This window comes from Chiroxiphia lanceolata, chromosome 11 (assembly GCF_009829145.1).
Source record: "Chiroxiphia lanceolata isolate bChiLan1 chromosome 11, bChiLan1.pri, whole genome shotgun sequence".
NCBI lineage: Eukaryota > Metazoa > Chordata > Aves > Passeriformes > Pipridae > Chiroxiphia > Chiroxiphia lanceolata.
This window is the reverse complement of record NC_045647.1, coordinates 21849077-21866195: the sequence shown is the minus strand read 5'-3', so window position 1 is coordinate 21866195 and position 17119 is coordinate 21849077. Positions and strand designations below refer to the sequence as shown.

General features: G+C 42.3%; 1 protein-coding gene across 4 annotated transcripts in view; it reads right to left on the bottom strand.

The window, feature by feature from the left end:
• Positions 1-17119, bottom strand: part of VGLL4 (vestigial like family member 4) — an 84125-nt gene that overhangs the window by 33795 nt on the left and 33211 nt on the right. The window contains exon 1 of one of the 4 annotated variants that reach the window (XM_032698617.1): positions 12021-12360. The exons of 2 other annotated variants lie outside the window; for them this stretch is intronic. In XM_032698617.1, coding sequence (XP_032554508.1) covers positions 12021-12102 — 82 coding nt within the window. In that variant the 5' untranslated portion in view covers positions 12103-12360. Of the gene's footprint in view, positions 1-12020; positions 12361-17119 lie in introns of those variants that run through there. One more of the 4 variants, XM_032698618.1, reaches the window with a different exon arrangement.

The following is a 17119-nucleotide window of genomic DNA, read 5'->3' as shown; positions in this document are numbered from 1 at the left end:
GAAGGTAAAAGAGAGCATAGAAATGCTTTAAAATACAAACACAAAAGCAAATGTATTCAAAATGTTAATAAAAGATATGCACAGGTGGGTGGCTCCTTTCAGAATGGACTTGGAACGAAGTTGGGCCAGTGTTCAGAGGACTGTGCTGCTGCAAGTCCTGCAAAGCTTTGTGCCCAGTTCCCTGAGGGAATCCCCACGAGAAGCAAACGAGTGACCAAATTCTCTCCCTAAACTGAGCTGAAATGAGCAAATTACATTTGGCCTAATAAGCACAGGAAAAACTTCAATTTCCATTTTGGTTTTGCTACCTGACGGCAGCCCCTGTGAAACGGACTCGTGTGAAGGACACAGAGCTCCTTCAACCACAGTGCACACAATATCGAAGATATTTAATCCACAGAGCATCAGAACAATTCCAACCCATCTCCCACAAAGAATCCATTGTAGAGAACAAAATCCCTTTGTACTTCAAAGTGGGTTCCAAAATCCCTTCTAGAGAGGGAAAGCAAGGGAGCAGTGACGACTGTGCAGGGCGCTCAGGCACTCTGAATCCAGCAGCAAACCACAGGAGCCATTCAGATGAAAACAAGATCATCTTTTGACTGTGCTCTTTCCATGGAAAATGAGGCGGATGTGTCAGTTTGCCAGTTCCTCGTGTGCAGAGTTGGTCTGCAGCTGATGGCAGGAGGCTGAGATACAACTCAGCCACTGCCTGAGCCAGTGGAAGAGCAGGATTTCAGCTCGTCACCAGCACTACAAGGGTGGATAACACAGAGCCTTCAAGCCACTGGCTCTGCATTATTCTGAGACATAACAGTGTCCCTCAGCCACTGCTCACATGGAGTGTTTTAATAACCAAGAACTTGTGAAGGCTTTATCTTCTGGAAGAGCCCAGAGAACAGTGCAGCTCATGAGATTCAGAGGAAAGGATTTCAGATAATTTCTCCAGGGTGCTGGTATAAAGAAACATACATAAAAACTGTAAAATATTAGCATTGCTCCTGACGGGACTGTCTTCCAAAACGAACAGACAAACAGGCACACACCACCAATAAGGAAAAAGATAAAATTAATTCTGTGCCTCTGACATAGCAGTTCTTAATCTTGGGTTCATGACATGCAACTACAATGAGTAATTTTATTGGGGAAAATAATGGCTATGACGAGATCTACAGAAAAAATTTAGGTGAACCACAGAGCACAAAAGCTTGAAAACCGTTGTTCCACTAGAGGACTCAAGTTGTGAAAAACCTGATACCAGAGAATATTATTAATTCCTCCCCAAAAGGTCTGAATTAGCACTCCCACCCACTCCGAGGGTCAGTGCGGCTGTGGAGGGGCTGACTGCTGGTGGTTGTCAGAGGGATAAAAGGCAGCCAGTCCCACGGTGCCAGGGGATGGATGGGAGCACTGCCTAACTCAGAGCCCGGCTGGTTACTCCACAAGAAGGAGGCTGGTTTATGAGGCCATGTTGCAGGGTCACTTAAAGTCAATGTTCTCTCCAAGGGAAGCGAAGGCAAGGAAGATAGAGGGAGGGACTGTGTTTCCTACCAAGAAATTATAGACTGCCTGGCCAGCCTTTCTCACAGTTTTCTGGGCACTGAGGGCAGGTTTTCCAGAACTCTTGGAAAAACAAGGAACGAGCAGAAATTCATATTTGTGAAGTTATCTTGAGAGTCATGGGATTGGAAGGGGTAAACACTACTAAAGTTACACTCTGCTTCTCAAAGACATTTAATCAGGGCTTTGTCTTCTTCCCCCTACACCTACTAGTCCTTAGCTGAATCTCCCTTTTGATTAACTTAACTCCAGGCCCCCAGTCTTTTTGTTTTAAAGCTGCAGAAGCAACTAATTCCTGACAAAACACAAAATGGACAAGGAAGTGCAGATAAAATGAAAGTAACAAAACATGTCAGTTGTGTGTTTGTGATCCACTACTCACATCTAGAAATCAAACCTGTCACTGCATTACTATGATATCATTCCCCAGTTAACTATCTCTTAAATCCTTCCCCATCTCACTCGAATGACATACATCTTATGCATTTCTGTAGATCTCTACCTCCTATCACACATTAAGGATGTTCCACCCCATAATTAAGCAGCCACTTTATTAAATACCACTGTGAAGTTTTTAATGGAACCAAATGGCAATTTTGGGAGCAGCGAAACATGCATTAATAAAAAAGTGTGGAAGCACTGCTTCAGGTAATAAATGGGCTCTCAGCTTGCCTGTTGCTGATCACAGTTTGACTGCTGTTTCATTAGAGTTTCTCATCCCAATTCATCTTCTGAAGGGAACACAAAATTACCTGCTGGCTCCCGTGGGCACATACCTTTTACACAACTCAACAGACCTAATCTAAAAGAAGAGACCTATGAAGGTCCTGTGGCTCAGACAGGGGAACTTAAAATTCTTCCCAAAATAAAATCCCACTATTGTCTGTAAGGGCTCATTCTTTGCATCAGCTAAAAACACTCAACTACTTCCACTGAAACAAGTGCCATCACCTCAGTTTAAATGGGGTCCACTACAGACGAACCACAGTCACAACATTTTATTCCAAAAGCTCTTGCTTTCCCTCCATGATGGCTGAGCACAAAGCAAGAATCTAGTTCATATGATATCAGTCCAAGTTTCAGAGTTTTTATCTGCTTAGCTGATCAATGACTATTTTTATTTGCACATCTCAAACAGGCAAAAGCACTTTTTGTTTACTGGCAGGTCACAGTAAGGTTTAGCAGCCATGGCAAAATATTACAACTGAGGTACTCTGAATGTTGGGGTCAGCTTTATCCTTGACTTACGTGAAGTCAACCAATTACAGCTCTTTTTTTCCCCCTCTGTAAGTAAGTTCACTCTTTATTTCATGGGGGAATCTAAAAGTTGAATTAACTATGCTTCTGTGAGAACTAGGACTCTGAAGAGAGGGTTGAAAATATATACATATATTAAAATGTTTGTTATCACATTTGTTTCTAAATGGACCCCCTGAGAAACACTTGAAATCAAATAGGGTAGTTTTCAATTTACCTGCTACAAAGAAAAAGTCAGAACATTCACAGATTAGTTATTAAGGCAAACATAAAGTACCTCAGAGCAGTTACAGTCTTAGATAGCTGGTCTTTTAAGGATTTTTAAAGGAAGATAACTTTTTGGTTTTTTTTTCTGGCTGATGAGCTGAGGTAAATACAGTGACTATGTAACATAAATGAGAGAAGCATTTTCTAAAATACAGAAACCAAGTCAAGACTCTGTAAACATCCTTGTTAATGCTGGAATTCCTATTTTTGACACCTCTGGTAAATAGCTCAGTGTGATGCCTACAGCAAGACAAGAGCAAAGCGTTCCCCTCTTTAACTGGTTTTAGAGTGTTCAGCAGGAAAAGTGTGCACGTCAGCATTCTCCCAGCTGGCTCAAGAAGATTTAATTTACACCAACCACAGAGTGACTGCGACTGCTCTCTGAGATGCCACAGCATGAAAACTGAAGGGTGGGGGTTAAACAAGCAGCAATGCACACCAGATGTCTGAGGAGGACATCTGAAAGAGCCCGAGCACAAGGAAGCATATTAAAAAAAAATCCCCTTCAATGCCATAAATATTTATAGTAAATCTGAGAAACTGGCTGAGTTCAAACTTGTCCTACATGAATCATACAGCATTTCCCTCACCTCATCTTCATTTAGTGTGCTCGGGATAAAACCTCCACAAAGGAGGTGCCATAGTTATGTCAACTTCTTTTTCTATATGCTAAGAGCACTTTTTGTAGAGATCCTGCTCTAGAAGATATTGCTTCCCAAAGAATATAAACAGAACAACTAAATAGTCCTACTTTACTCGGCCAACTCTTGTGTGGCTTTTACTGACCTTATTAGATAATTTAGATTCACAGAAATAGTTTCCTTTTGCCTGGACAACTTTAATTTTCTTCACAGGACCATTTAATTACAATTAGCAAAACATCACAAAGAAAACAATTCAGTAATCTGGAGCCAAGAGACCGTAATTTCCTGAAAGGGTCTGCTCTGAAAGTGTCCAAACCTGCTAATTTCACAAATACCTGAATTTACTTTCAGAAGTAAGACCTACCAAACATTAGCAATTAAATAACAAAATTGAAAATCCCAATACCAACTCTGAAGTGCAACCACAGCGTGTTGATGTCATTAGTAAAACAAGTAAATACTCACTTATTCCTAAAAGACAACAGCTATTTCAAAAGATCCATTTAGCAGCTTTGGTTTTCACTCTTATGCAAAAGATTGCTGGGCTGGCCATTTGGTGGTAGATGGTAACTATTGCTAATCAGCTGTTCTGAGATTTTTAGTTAAACAAAACATAATAAATGTTCCAATATTGGATTATATTCCCATACCAAAGTGCCATTCCTATCCTGGGCAAAAAAATGGTAGGCTTATGTACTAAATCTCTCTCACATCTACCTACAAACCACGTTTAAAGGCAAAAAAAACCTATTTCTGTATGCTGAGGAATAAATATTCAGTCTCACAAACAAGGGAAATGCAATGCTGAGTGGTCTGCCCTGTCAAATGGGTTTCCAGGAAAAACTACTGCTTTTTAAACACAACTGGGTCCAAACTTTTCCTGGGAGAGCAAATATATTTCCTGGAACTTGCTAGTGACATTTGGAAGAATAGCAAGAAAGTTATACACTACAGTGCCTGATTCTCACAGCTGACAGGGAACGCTCCAAACTGCTGAGGAGTGAAAAAGTACATGTCTTTAAATAATCAGAGACTCTTGTAACAATGTGTATTATGAAAAGAAGTAAATAAGCTGGCAGCTACCTGCTGAAGACACCCTTCTTTTCCTCCCCGTGTGCCACAAAGGTTTTAACATTCCACTTTATCCAAAATAGTACCTACCTCCACCCATGTACACCACACTGTGGATGAGCTTTTCCTCCAAAGACAAAATGAGGTACGAAGTGTCACACAACACTTAGGAAGGGAAAAGCTGGACTGCACCAAGTGCTGCTATGTTTAACAAGTTCTGGTTTTTAACACTAGCAGCAACAAAGTATAAACGCAAAGAAAAAGAGGAAAGCTACTTTAAAAAATTCTGATGCCAAACAGTGCCATGAAATTTAGGCAAGGAAACATTCTAAACTCTTGTTTAAAAAAAAAAAATCTGATACCAAACAGCGCTGTGAAACTTAGGTAAAAGAAACATTCTAACATCCATTTCTCACTTTTGTCCCCACCACCCTGAGATTTTCAGGACCGACATTCCTACTAAAACTAGAGCTCTAAAGATCTTTGATGAAGACCCATCACCTCACTGAGGTTTCTAGATGACTTCTTTCTTTGGCTAGAACCAATGCCATGGTGGTCCCAGGAACACCATTACCTCAACTTCACCAAGGTTACACAGGAAGAAGCTGTACAGAGATCTTTCCTAACAAGGAAAGGCCTTTTCTAAGGGAATGGCCTGAAGTGGTGTCAGGGGAGGTTTAGGATGGATCTCAGGAAAAGGTTCTTTCCCCAGAGGGTGGCTGGGCACCGCCCAGGCTCCCCAGGGCAGTGGGCACAGCACCAAGGCTGCCAGAGTTCCAGGAGTGTTTGGACAACACTCTCAGGCACATGGTGGGATTGTTGGGGTGTCCTGTGCAAGGCCAGGGGTTGGACTAGATGATCCTGATGGGTCCATTCCAATTCAGGAAATTCTGTGATTCTCTAATCTAAAGTCCTCCAAGCTTGACTGCCCCTACAATCAGTGCCAGACTACTCTTGATATTAAGACTCTCCCAACTCCATCCATCTGTAACATGAGGTTGACAAGTGGACAGAGATAACCCTAATTAAGAGCTCAACTGCCTGTTCAATGCACTGGGTGATCCATCTCTCCATCCCATCAAGGCTCTCAGGATACACACCAGTGCTCACCAAGCTCCACACACCATTAAGTCCACTTGTAGAGACAGGGCATGAGAATGTCCTCTCTCTCTCAAGAAAAGCTGTCAGATGAAGCACCCAGGAAAATCTGCCTCCAGGAAACCCAAAAGGAGCAGGGTGGTGTGCATGTTACTGCAATCCCAGCCTCAGTGCTCACCCAGCAGCAGCCAGCAGCGCTGGATCCCAGAGTCAGTTGTCCCCCAAAGGCAGGGCTGTCACCCAGAGGGAAGGGAACAATGGCTCTGTGTGTCCGGCAACTGCTCCGTGCTCATTTGCAAAGCAACTTCCAGGGAGATGATACAGACTGCACAAGGAAGGGAAAACTGGTTGGCTTTAAAGAAGGAATTAAAACCAAAATCACTTCTGATTCTTTAGCGCAGAGAAAGCATAATACCATTTCTGTAAACACGTCTCCAGAAACTTGTGTTCACCACTACCTTATACTATTATCAGGGAGAAATTATAGGCTCTGTCCTGCTGGATTACTGTTAGTGTAAACAGCTTTGCTAAATTGCTTGGCACACTGTCTGCATGCAGCATGTTCAAACTCTGTAGCCTATTCAGCCAAAATCAAATATAAAGGCCCATCTGTATTAATCCTCAAGAAGAAATTAATAGACAGCTATTTTCATGCAAAGCAGAAATTTAAAAAAGGCAAACCCGATACATATGGATGAACTTTTCCATTCATAATTTTAGATGCCACACAGTGAAGACTGTTGTTTAAGGTTTATTTTTTCTCTAACAGTTCTCCATACAATACAGTGCATTGTTCAAACTCTGGAGTAATTTAAGCTTTTTCAGTGTCTCCTAAAATCCCTGGATTTATATCCAAAGAGACCTGGCACTGTAACAAATCTGACTTGCGAGTAAAAAGTTACAGCCTTTAAGAAAAGTGCTCATTAACACAGAATTTAACTTACTGCTACAAACCTCACTACCTTTTATCTCAGAAAAAAATGTGTTGCCTATCTTATCTACTGAAAGCTGTGGGATAACACTCTACTATATTTACGTTTTTAATTTCCTTGTTTGAATTCTCAGTACAAATGCTGAACTAGCATCCAGGGTGAGGAGAACAACAGAACTCCAGGGGGGAAAAAAAATAGAAAGCTTGAGTATGACCTAAATCTATCCTGCCTTTGATGAATGAGGAAAATAAACTGAATTTTGATGTCAGTACTGAAGAGGATATTCCCAACTTCAAGTTAGGAGGAAATGAGTAAGAAAAGCCCAACTGTGAAGTTGGGGTTCTTTGTTTTTTCCTGAAGATAAAAGACACTGAAAAGGCAAAACCCACAAAACCTACAAAATGTTCTATAAATGGGGAACATTTTGTAGGTGCATCTTAATTTACATGGCTTTGAACAGAAATTTTACACTGAATTACAAATAAGAACACTTAATTCACCGTGAAAGAGATTTTTATCCCATTCTTAATAGAAGAATAGTACTAAAGTAATTTTATATATTTAGAAACTAAACCAAATAATACGAGAAACTGATGTTACAAACCCAGTGAAAAATGCAAGGTCAGCAAAAACAGCTGACTGAAACTATTCTTTAGAACTTAAGAAAACACATGACATTTCATTAAAAAGCAAATGAAGCTTGCAGAATGCATGTGGGACTCCTCATCTGATACCAAACATCTGAACTGGCCTTTTGGGGAAGACAGACACATATTCAGAATGCCTTGCAGTGCCCTGAGAAGACACACAGCTATGCAAGCTCAGTGCTGTGGCCAAGTAATGCTTCATTGTTACAGGAAGGCAGTGAAAAAATTATGTAATATGCCACTAACTAATGTAAGCTGTCCTGAAACCAGAAAGGGGTGTTTTTCCAAAAATCTGGATCCAATTTTCTTCATTAAAAAAAAATATCTACTCTTCTGGACTGTCCAGAGAACTCTGTATAACTATTTCAAGTACTCCAAGTCTTGTAACATGCCTGGGGGATTTCTTAGCATCTTATTGCATTTCTTTATACCTTTCCCAGCACAGCATTTCCAGCCCTGAGAACGCACTAATAACCCAAAGCATTTGAAACTGGGAGAAAGAGGAAGACAGAAATCTGCCTTTCAACACACAATCATCTGTACACTCCCTCGGATAAACAACAGAATGAAACAAATCTGCTTGGAGACTGCACCTCCTCATACATATTCTACTGGAAACGAGGAGCCAAAACTTGCTGGACAGAGTCAAAGAGCCGGATCACCTGAGATTTGTTTTCTTTAACTCTGAGCACTCCATTACCTCACACACAAGGCTCTCTGAGAAAGAATATTAAGCTGACTTTGAGTTTCCATTGCAAAACAAGATGCAGATGTTCTACCTCTGAATACATGCCCAGATCAAGTGCCTGTCATTCGATCCGAAGCCCTGGGAACGCCAGGCTGGTACAGAACGGTTCTGCTCCCTGGCCTTTGCACCTCAGCGAGGACAGCAGCCTACCAAGAGTTTTCTGATGCCTCTGAGCTCATTAGGAAGAAAACAATGACATGAAAGCACTACTCATTAAACTGGCCATTGTTAATAACTGGCAGCAAATGTTTAATGGGAGAATATCAGATGTATTAATATTACAAATCAGCATCCAGATACCAAGTCAACAATTCTCTATTTCTTCTCTTCTTTCCTATTGCACCAAATATATATTTAATAAAACTGCTTGAAATGGTTGATCGTTGCTAATATAAAACTGTCCTTTTCTCATTGGTGAAGACTAAACATTCTTATTTGATTGATTTAAAATCAAAACAAAGGAAAACGAAACTCAAATGTTCTGTTCTGTGCAACTTGTTAAAAAAACCCACCACGTTGTTAAAATTCAGATTTTCCTCCAAAAGCACTAATCAGAGTTAAGATTATCACGGGGCATCACAAGGTGCTCAAAGCCAGTAATAAGATTAAGGAAACACTCAAAAGGGCACAAATTATAAGTGTAAAATAATCCTGAGGAAAGGAAATGGCTTTATTCTGTGGTTCAAAGCTATGGACCCCCTTCTCACTTCATCTCGAGTTATAATCCTTTTCCTGGCTGTGGCTGCTTTAATTATGTGAGTGTACAGAACTTCCCAAGTGTTGAAGCTAGAAAGTCACCTCTAGAGATCATCTAGTCCAAACCTCCTGCTCAAAACCAGGACAGAATGCTCAGGGCCATGTCCAGACAGGTTTTGAGTATCTCCAAAGGCAGAAACTCCATAACCTTACTGGGCAACCTGTGCCAGTGCTACAGCAATCTTACAGTAAAAAAAAAAAAAAAAAAAAGGAATAAAGGGCAAAAGTATTTTTGAAAAAACAGTCAACTTCAATTCAGGTTTCATCTACAAAGTCATCAGGTAAATCTACAACACACCGTTACCTCTTAAATGTTAATAGGAGAACTTCTGATCTCCCATTTCTCCCCCAGCCTCAGCAAAATGACGCTTTTCTGTCCATGAAGCAGATCTCATTTATGTTAACATCATTTACATTCTTCCCCCAGACTAGCCAAAATCAGAAATTGTTTTATGAACTAAACAGCATTTGGACAATATTTCCATACTTGCTGGAGCGTGAACACGAATGGCACAACTTAGCAACCTCCCAGAGGTTCCTGGGAGTTTCTTGCACCTACCAGCCAAGGAAGACTATCCCAGTGCTGGTATTAACTCAATAGTTTGGAGCTTACAGATAACAAATTGCTATCTGTGACTCTTGCTGGGCAAGAAAAAGCAGGACTCATCTTGGGCTGCAAATTATACTCTTTTATTCCATGTCAAACTAAAGGTCCACCAAATGCACATGATGGAAGAACTCTTCCTGTTTCTGTGTTCCAATACATTTCTTATCCACAAGGTGCAGCTACAAATCAATAGCACAGAGTTCCAGTGGCTTGTGTCAGAGACAAAAGATTAAAATCAGTAGTAAACCTCATAAAATGATACTGACACATTTCACCAATAAGCAAAAACAACTGTTTCAAGAGAGAATCTAAAGGAATAAGGAACCCATCTCACTTCCATCCTGCGGCATATAGGCCCTTCATTCTTTCCTCTGAAATTCCAAACCTATTTTCCCATCATACAATGCATTTGTATCTTATCCTTCTCCGAAAGTACTTTTCAGGAAGGCACCTATTTATAAGTAGTTAAAGTGTGACATTCAGTAAATGCTAATTCATTGACTTTGAAAGGATACTTTGTTGTCAATATAGTTACTACTGCAGCAGTGCCTTTGAAAAGACAAGATCCATCACTGCTGACACAACTCACTTATAAAAGAAATAGTATGACAGAGGCCTGGAAGATCTGTAGGCTTCTCTAAAACACCCTTTGAGTTCAGTGCAGATGTTGCCAGTATTTATACTTTTTAAGCCACTGGGATATAAACACTTCACTATAAACACCACTGAAGTTTTGCTTTTCTTTTCTTCATTTTGTGTGTGTTTATTTTAGTGTTAAAAATGTTAACTTCAAGAATAAGAAAAAAAGCAACAGATGTTTAAACTAAACAAAAACTGGTCCAATAGAGTGTATTTCTTAAGCTGTTCTTTTGCTTTTGAACTATTAAAGCTAAGATCCAGTTAAATAACAATTACTGGAGAAAAGGGTGGGGGGGAAAAGGGGCTGGAAAGAATCTTCCATAAATACTAGGCATAATTACAATGAATTGAACTAATGAGCCAAAATTACAGGTCAACAAACTTAGTCAACAAAACACTCAGAAACTACATAAATAAAGTTCTGCATACAATGCTATGGTCTTCATCAGAAGTTATTGATTGTTTCCAAAGAAAATACTGGTTATTGTAGAGAGCAATGAAGAAGTTAGTTTCCTGCAAGTTGTTTTTCTTTATTTATTTTCTTTAAAACTAGTTTTCTTATGCTAATAAAGAAAGGATAAGAAAGAGGTTGGAAATTCAACTCCATTGAACCCCAGCTCTATATTTTTCAGCTCAATCTTCTGTAAAAGAGCTTTATTCAAACGAATATATACCTATTCATGCAGGAAAGAAAAAGAAGAAAGAAACCAAAATAAAAAGAAACAAAGATATTAACAGTTCAACAGGGAGCCACTCCACTTCCAGAAGGGAAGAAATGTGGCCATGCTGGTTTAGTGATAGAAAAGACTATTTTCCAAAGTGAGATTAAGCTCCCTGTGTTCTGGCCTGGCCTGGCCTGGTCTGGAGTACGAATAGATATCTCCTGGGCCTATGTATACTCTATATTATTTCATTCCTGACAACTACAGCAAGATAATTTTCCAAACGAACATGGAAAATGTTTCTGCTGAATCAGAAAGAAAAAAAAAAATTCGCAGTGCTTGTGTGTGGCTACAGCAAAAACAGTTCTACTGCCAAGCTGAATTAGCTCTGTGGTGCCCTTCTTTCCAGGCAAAGCCAAGCCATAACCGCTTCTTCGAGACGCACGTAGAGAAAAACTCCATTAGATTAAGAAACTGATTTTGCCCTGTTACCTCAGGCGCCTTCCCAACAGGGCTCTGAATGCTGACAGTGTGCAGAGCAAGCGCCAGCCTACCCTGGATGGAGGCGACACCAGGGGAACTCAGCGCCGGGTTCCAGGAGCACAACCCGCGTTGTGTAATTCCCGGCGGGGGCCGGAGCGCGGGGCGGTGCTGGAGGAGGAGAGGAGGGGATGGAGCGGCCGAACAATGGACACGGCCCCGAGGGGGACACGGCGGAGCCCGGCCTGGCCAACGAGCCGTGCTGGGCAACGCCGAGGGACCCACGCGGGAACTCGCCCGTCCTCGCACCGCTTCTCCCACAGCTCCGGGAGCGACGGACAAACCCCCACCCGCACCGCGGGCCTTCGGTCTGAGCAATCCTGTCTGTAGGAAAAAGTAAAGTTGCCGCTGGAAACTCGTCTTGTAAAAAAAGAATAGAAAAAACAAACGAAAAGAAAGAAATTCCTGCCCTCAAAGCTCTGACAACAGCCCGCGGGGTGTACCATACCGCCGATCTCCAGAGGGAACACTCCCGCTGACAAACAACAGCAAACAGCGCTCGGTGAAGGGATCCATTCCAACCCCCGTGGAAGGGAAGCGCTGCCTTCCCGTGGAAGGGATCCATTACCCTCCCGTGAAAAGGCACCATTACCTTCGTAGCACAGGATGCCGATATTGTTGTTCATCTTGTCCAAGTACTGGTAGTTCAACAGGTCCATCCTCATAAACAGCATTTATCGAGCTGGCGGAGAGGACCGGCTCGCTCGCTCTGGCCCGGGCTCAGGGAGGGGGAGGCGGCCGGGCAGACGGTGCCGAGGCTTTCCAGGCTCTCAAACTCCAGCAGCGCGAGGCCCAGCCTGGAGCGGGTCGGGACGGGGAGCGTGGGTTCCACCGCACACGCTCCTCTGCCAGCCCGCCGAGGGGTAACGCGCAGCGGGGACGGGGGGGGCTGTGCGAGGGCTTCCCAATGCTTTTTTCAAGTTTGTTTGCTTGTTTGTTTGTTTAAAAAAAAAGTGGAAAAGCAAAGCAAACCCGTCGGGAAAAGGCGGCAGGGGAGAGAAGGGAGGGCAGTTGCCGGGGGGGATCCCGCTGCAAGCGCCGGCGCTGACAGCGGCAGTGCCCGGCACTGCCCGCCGGGGCCCCGCTCCGATCCCGACCGCGATCCCGATCCCGATCCCGGCCCCGGTCCGCCTCCCGCGCACGCGCGGCCGCTGGGATGTCGGGGATGCTTTGTGCACCAGATCAGCCCAAAAAGCGCCCAGTGTCGGAGCTGGGGCGGGGGGGGGCTGGAGAAGGAGGGAGGGCCGGCCCGGGGCCGCGTCAGAGCGGCGCTCACAGGAAACACCGCCCGGGAGGAGGAGGCGGTGGGTGGAAGGGGAGGAAGCCGCAGCCGCGGAGCTGAGGGGCCTCCTCCGGGCACGGGCACAACCCAGCACACAGCAACTTTTGGGCCGGATGCTGATCTTCTGTTGAAAACTAATCCTGACTCTTCAGCTCCTGCTTCATTCCCTAGCACCGTCTCACACACCCCAGTGCCTTACCGTGAAAAATAATGTGGTTCTACAGCAACAGGACAGAACATCAGCCCTGGAATCACGGAATGCTATCACAGGAATGATAAATGGAATCACAGAAATGAGAAAGACAATTAAAATTAAAGGCACGTGGTACAGTGGCCGTTTTCCCCTGTATATAGTTCATATATATAGTTTTAAAAGGTTTCTGTCTATGTATATAAACAGGCACTGCACACATTGGTGCGATTCTGTCAGGGCACAGCCACACTGGATTTTTTAAGGGCTATTAGCAGCTAAATATTCTGGGCTCTGGATCTTTAGCAGCTGCCAAAGCTCCAGTTAGATGACAGAAATGATGATGCTTTGCAGTAACCGGAAAGAACACCGGCACACAGCAACGTTTTGGTCAGATGCTGAGCCTTCTATTTTAAACTAATTCTGACTCTTCAATGCCTATTTCATTCCCTAGCACAGCCTCAAATATGCCTTATAGTGAAAAATGGTGGTGCCTTACAGTAACAGGGCAGAACAGCAGCTCTAGAATCACAGAATGGTATCACTCGAATGATAAGTGGAATCACAGGAACTAAAAAGACAATTAAAATTAAAGGCGCAAGGTACAGTGGCCATTTTCCCATGTATATAATTTATATACTATAATATAATGTATATAATGTATATAATTTATATCATTTAAAAAGGTTTCTGCCTGTGCATGTAAACAGGCACTGCACACATTGCTACGATTCTGTCAGGGCACAGCCACATTTGATTTTTTAAGGGCTATTAGCGGTTAAACATTCTGGGCTCTGGATCTTTAACAGCTGCCAAAGCTCCAGTTAGATGACAGAAATGATGGAGATTGGTGCTGCATCCCTCTCATCTCAGGATGTGGTCTCTCCTTCTGCACTCCCAACCTTGATAATAAAGGCTCTGGCTGCTTATACAGATGTGTGTGACTCATCCTGAGAGGGCAGAACATTTGCATGGGTGTAAGCATGTGCTATCCCTATGGGCATCAGTCTGCATTTCCTGCAGCCCATCAGCACCTGACCTCTGGGTTGACAGGAAAGACAAACACTGGGGAAGTTTGGTCCAAGACAAACAAAAAAAGCTAATGGAGTCCTAATCTTCCCTCTGCCCTCTTAGGCTTGGAGGCTCATGCCTGCCTCTCTGGGATGGAGAATCTTCATCATACATATGAGAGCAGACAGTGAGAACCAGTAAAACATTTTCATTTCCACCCTGAGAACTTCTTCCCTCTATTAGAGAAGGGGAAGATACGACATGACAGAGGCAACTCGTGGAGTCCCATTTGGTGATGGCATTTTGAAAATTACTGCTTGAATGCTCTGGGTATTTCAGTAAACGACGTAGCTAGTTTACTTAAATTTACTACTGGTATCTACTGAATCTTCTAAGGAAGACTGCCTAGAACCTAAATAAGGTTTCTCCTCATTTGAGATACACAAGGCAGTCCTGTGTGTTACCTACCTAGGTGCTTCAGCTGAAAGAGAATGGCCACTAACAGTGCTGAATTCAACAGAGCAAGAAACAAAGCCCCCGAATGGCTGGGGAGCTGAAGGTTAAGAAGCCCTTTACTGATTATTTATATACAAGAAGGGCACTCTCCTAATTGGAAATGCTATTAATCTACACTACTTTAACATGGTGTAAAAACTTATGGGTACTTAATGCTGAGGTAACAGCACTTTTCTTGGATGGTACCTAATAAAAAGGTTGCAGTTGTTTTTTCACCTCACAGGATTTGTTACTGCAAAAGTTGCAACCAGGCAGACCAAAGTAGCCCATAGTATTTTCTAGAAAGAGAAATATTTTTTAATAATGAAAAGCTCATTACGATTTTTAAGTAGGGGCCTGGAAGTTTTGCATAGCAAACCACATTGTGCATACTCAAAGATATTCTACACCATCGCATCAAATTAAACCAGCCATCTAATAAAGGCACTGAGAGATCTTAGCCCTTTAAGATATAAACTGCAATAAAAATCCCCACCTACAACGCTAACAAAAGAGAGGTGCATTTCTTCACCACGAAATGCAAGTTTCTTACATAAGTATACAAAATATTTTGGGGACAATATTTTGATATGTACAGTTTTTACCATAGAGAGCACCCCTGAATTTAAACTAATGCTACACTTTTATTGGATACTTAGGAAGGATAAGAAAAGTATTTAATTTCTCCAATTTAAAATGCTTAAATCTTTCTGAGAGGTGCAGGTGACAAGGAAGAAAAGAAAACACTGTTTTTCTACGCTCCTTTAGAGCACAGGCCTACAAGACAGGGTGTGCACACTGTGTTAGCTACACATGGGCATAACAGTTCCAAGGCCAATATGAATTCTCCTCTCTATTCAAGGATATATATTTCTTCAAGCTGTTTGGAAAAGCATGGTTAGGTGTTGTCTACAAACCACTGAATACTCAGTAGTGCTGTCCAGACACCAATAAATAAGTTAATTCTTCTTTATGAGACCAGTTGTTACTGGTGTACAGGTTTTTAGGCAGTAATGATCACTATTATGTGAAATGGCTTTCAGCAGCACAGTACACTCTGATTGGACTTGTCAAATATTGTGTAATGAACAACTCAGATGTTTCACAATAAATAATAATAAACTGGTACCAAACACTGGAAGCTTTATGAATTTCTAAATTAAAATATCTACGCTGAAAATAAGGTAATGCCTAGTGAAATAATGGGGGGGGAATTATCAATGTAAACACATCTCTTATATTATATTTTAAATACAAAATCCATTCATAGGAACCCCTTCTTCGAAAGAAAACTTATCAGCTCAACAAATTCAAGTCCAGCAGACATTAACTTTAAATACTGCCAAGGTCACTATAAAGTACTTGGTTCCTGTCAACAAATCATTGATCCAGATTGCTCTAAACAGGTGTTGATTGTTCATCAAACACTTCACCCGTCTGAGAGACCTTCCACTGAACTGCAATCAATAATCAATGCATCAGCAGGTTGGATGGAACCTACACTGAAAAACAAGCTATTAACATCCCCCAGGACCTTTTTTAGTTCCTTCTGTTCTTCTACATATTGATCGTTGCAAACACAGTTACAAGCTGTAGTATCTCTGCTTCATGCTAGCTGGAGTACTTCCCACAGGATTGCACATTTTTTCCTTCTGTCAGGCAGATAAACACCCAGATCTATAGATCAAATGTTAAAACACTAGAACTTTAACACAACAGCATCCCCTAGAGGTAAAAGGAAATCCACAGGGCGTGGAATCACTGGGGACTTCACATGGGAGTTGATTCTAATTATCCCACATAGCAGACAGACAGTGATCTTCTGGTTCACTTTAGTACAGGAAAGCAAATTCAGTCTTCACACAAGAATGTCCTATCACAGAAGTGTACTGAAGCAAGGATAGCAAAATACAGAAAAAAAAAAAAAAGATGGTTCTAATGAGTAGAAAAATCACCATTGTCAAACCCAGGTGACTAAAAGTGTCTTTTGCCAGTTAGTCATAGAATAGTTTGGGTTGGAAAGGACCTTAGAGCCCTTAGAGCCCCCTCCATAGGCAGACACCTGCACTAGTCCATGCATTAGGGTGGAGTTTGAAAGATTTCTGTGCCCTTCTACAGTTCTCAAAATAAGAAAACACCAAATTCTCTCTCAGAGCATACAGTGGCGTGAAGCACCTGGAGCAGTGGACTCAACCTTCTCAGCTCCACACGTTTTCCCTGATCTGGCTTTTATTCAGATAGACAGACAAATGTCCCTCAGCAGCTGGAGCACATCAGGGGCACCCTCACTGCATTTTTCCCAGCTTCTTTTCATCTGAACACATCTAGTCCATGGCCGAGACCTCTCTGTGATGCAGATCAAAGAAGGGCAATCAGGAGGTTCACTCTGAAAGCAAACATCTGCCCCAACGAAAGCACTGCTGTGGATGTACCAACAGCTGAGGAGAACCACAAAGCATTTTTCAGATTTAAAAAGAGCTTGAGAAACTTACCTTTCCAAAGAGTTACAGTGCATGTCATGAGTGTTATTGAGTCACTGGTTCCTAATGCTGATAAAACTTCTCCATGATAAAAACACACAGGCCTGCCTTATTTGAGCAATGATAGGACTTCATATAAAACTTACAGAGCCACAGAATATGCTGAGTTGGAAGGGACCCACAAGGATCATCAAGTCCAACTCCTGGTCCTGCACAGCCTCATCCCCAAGAGT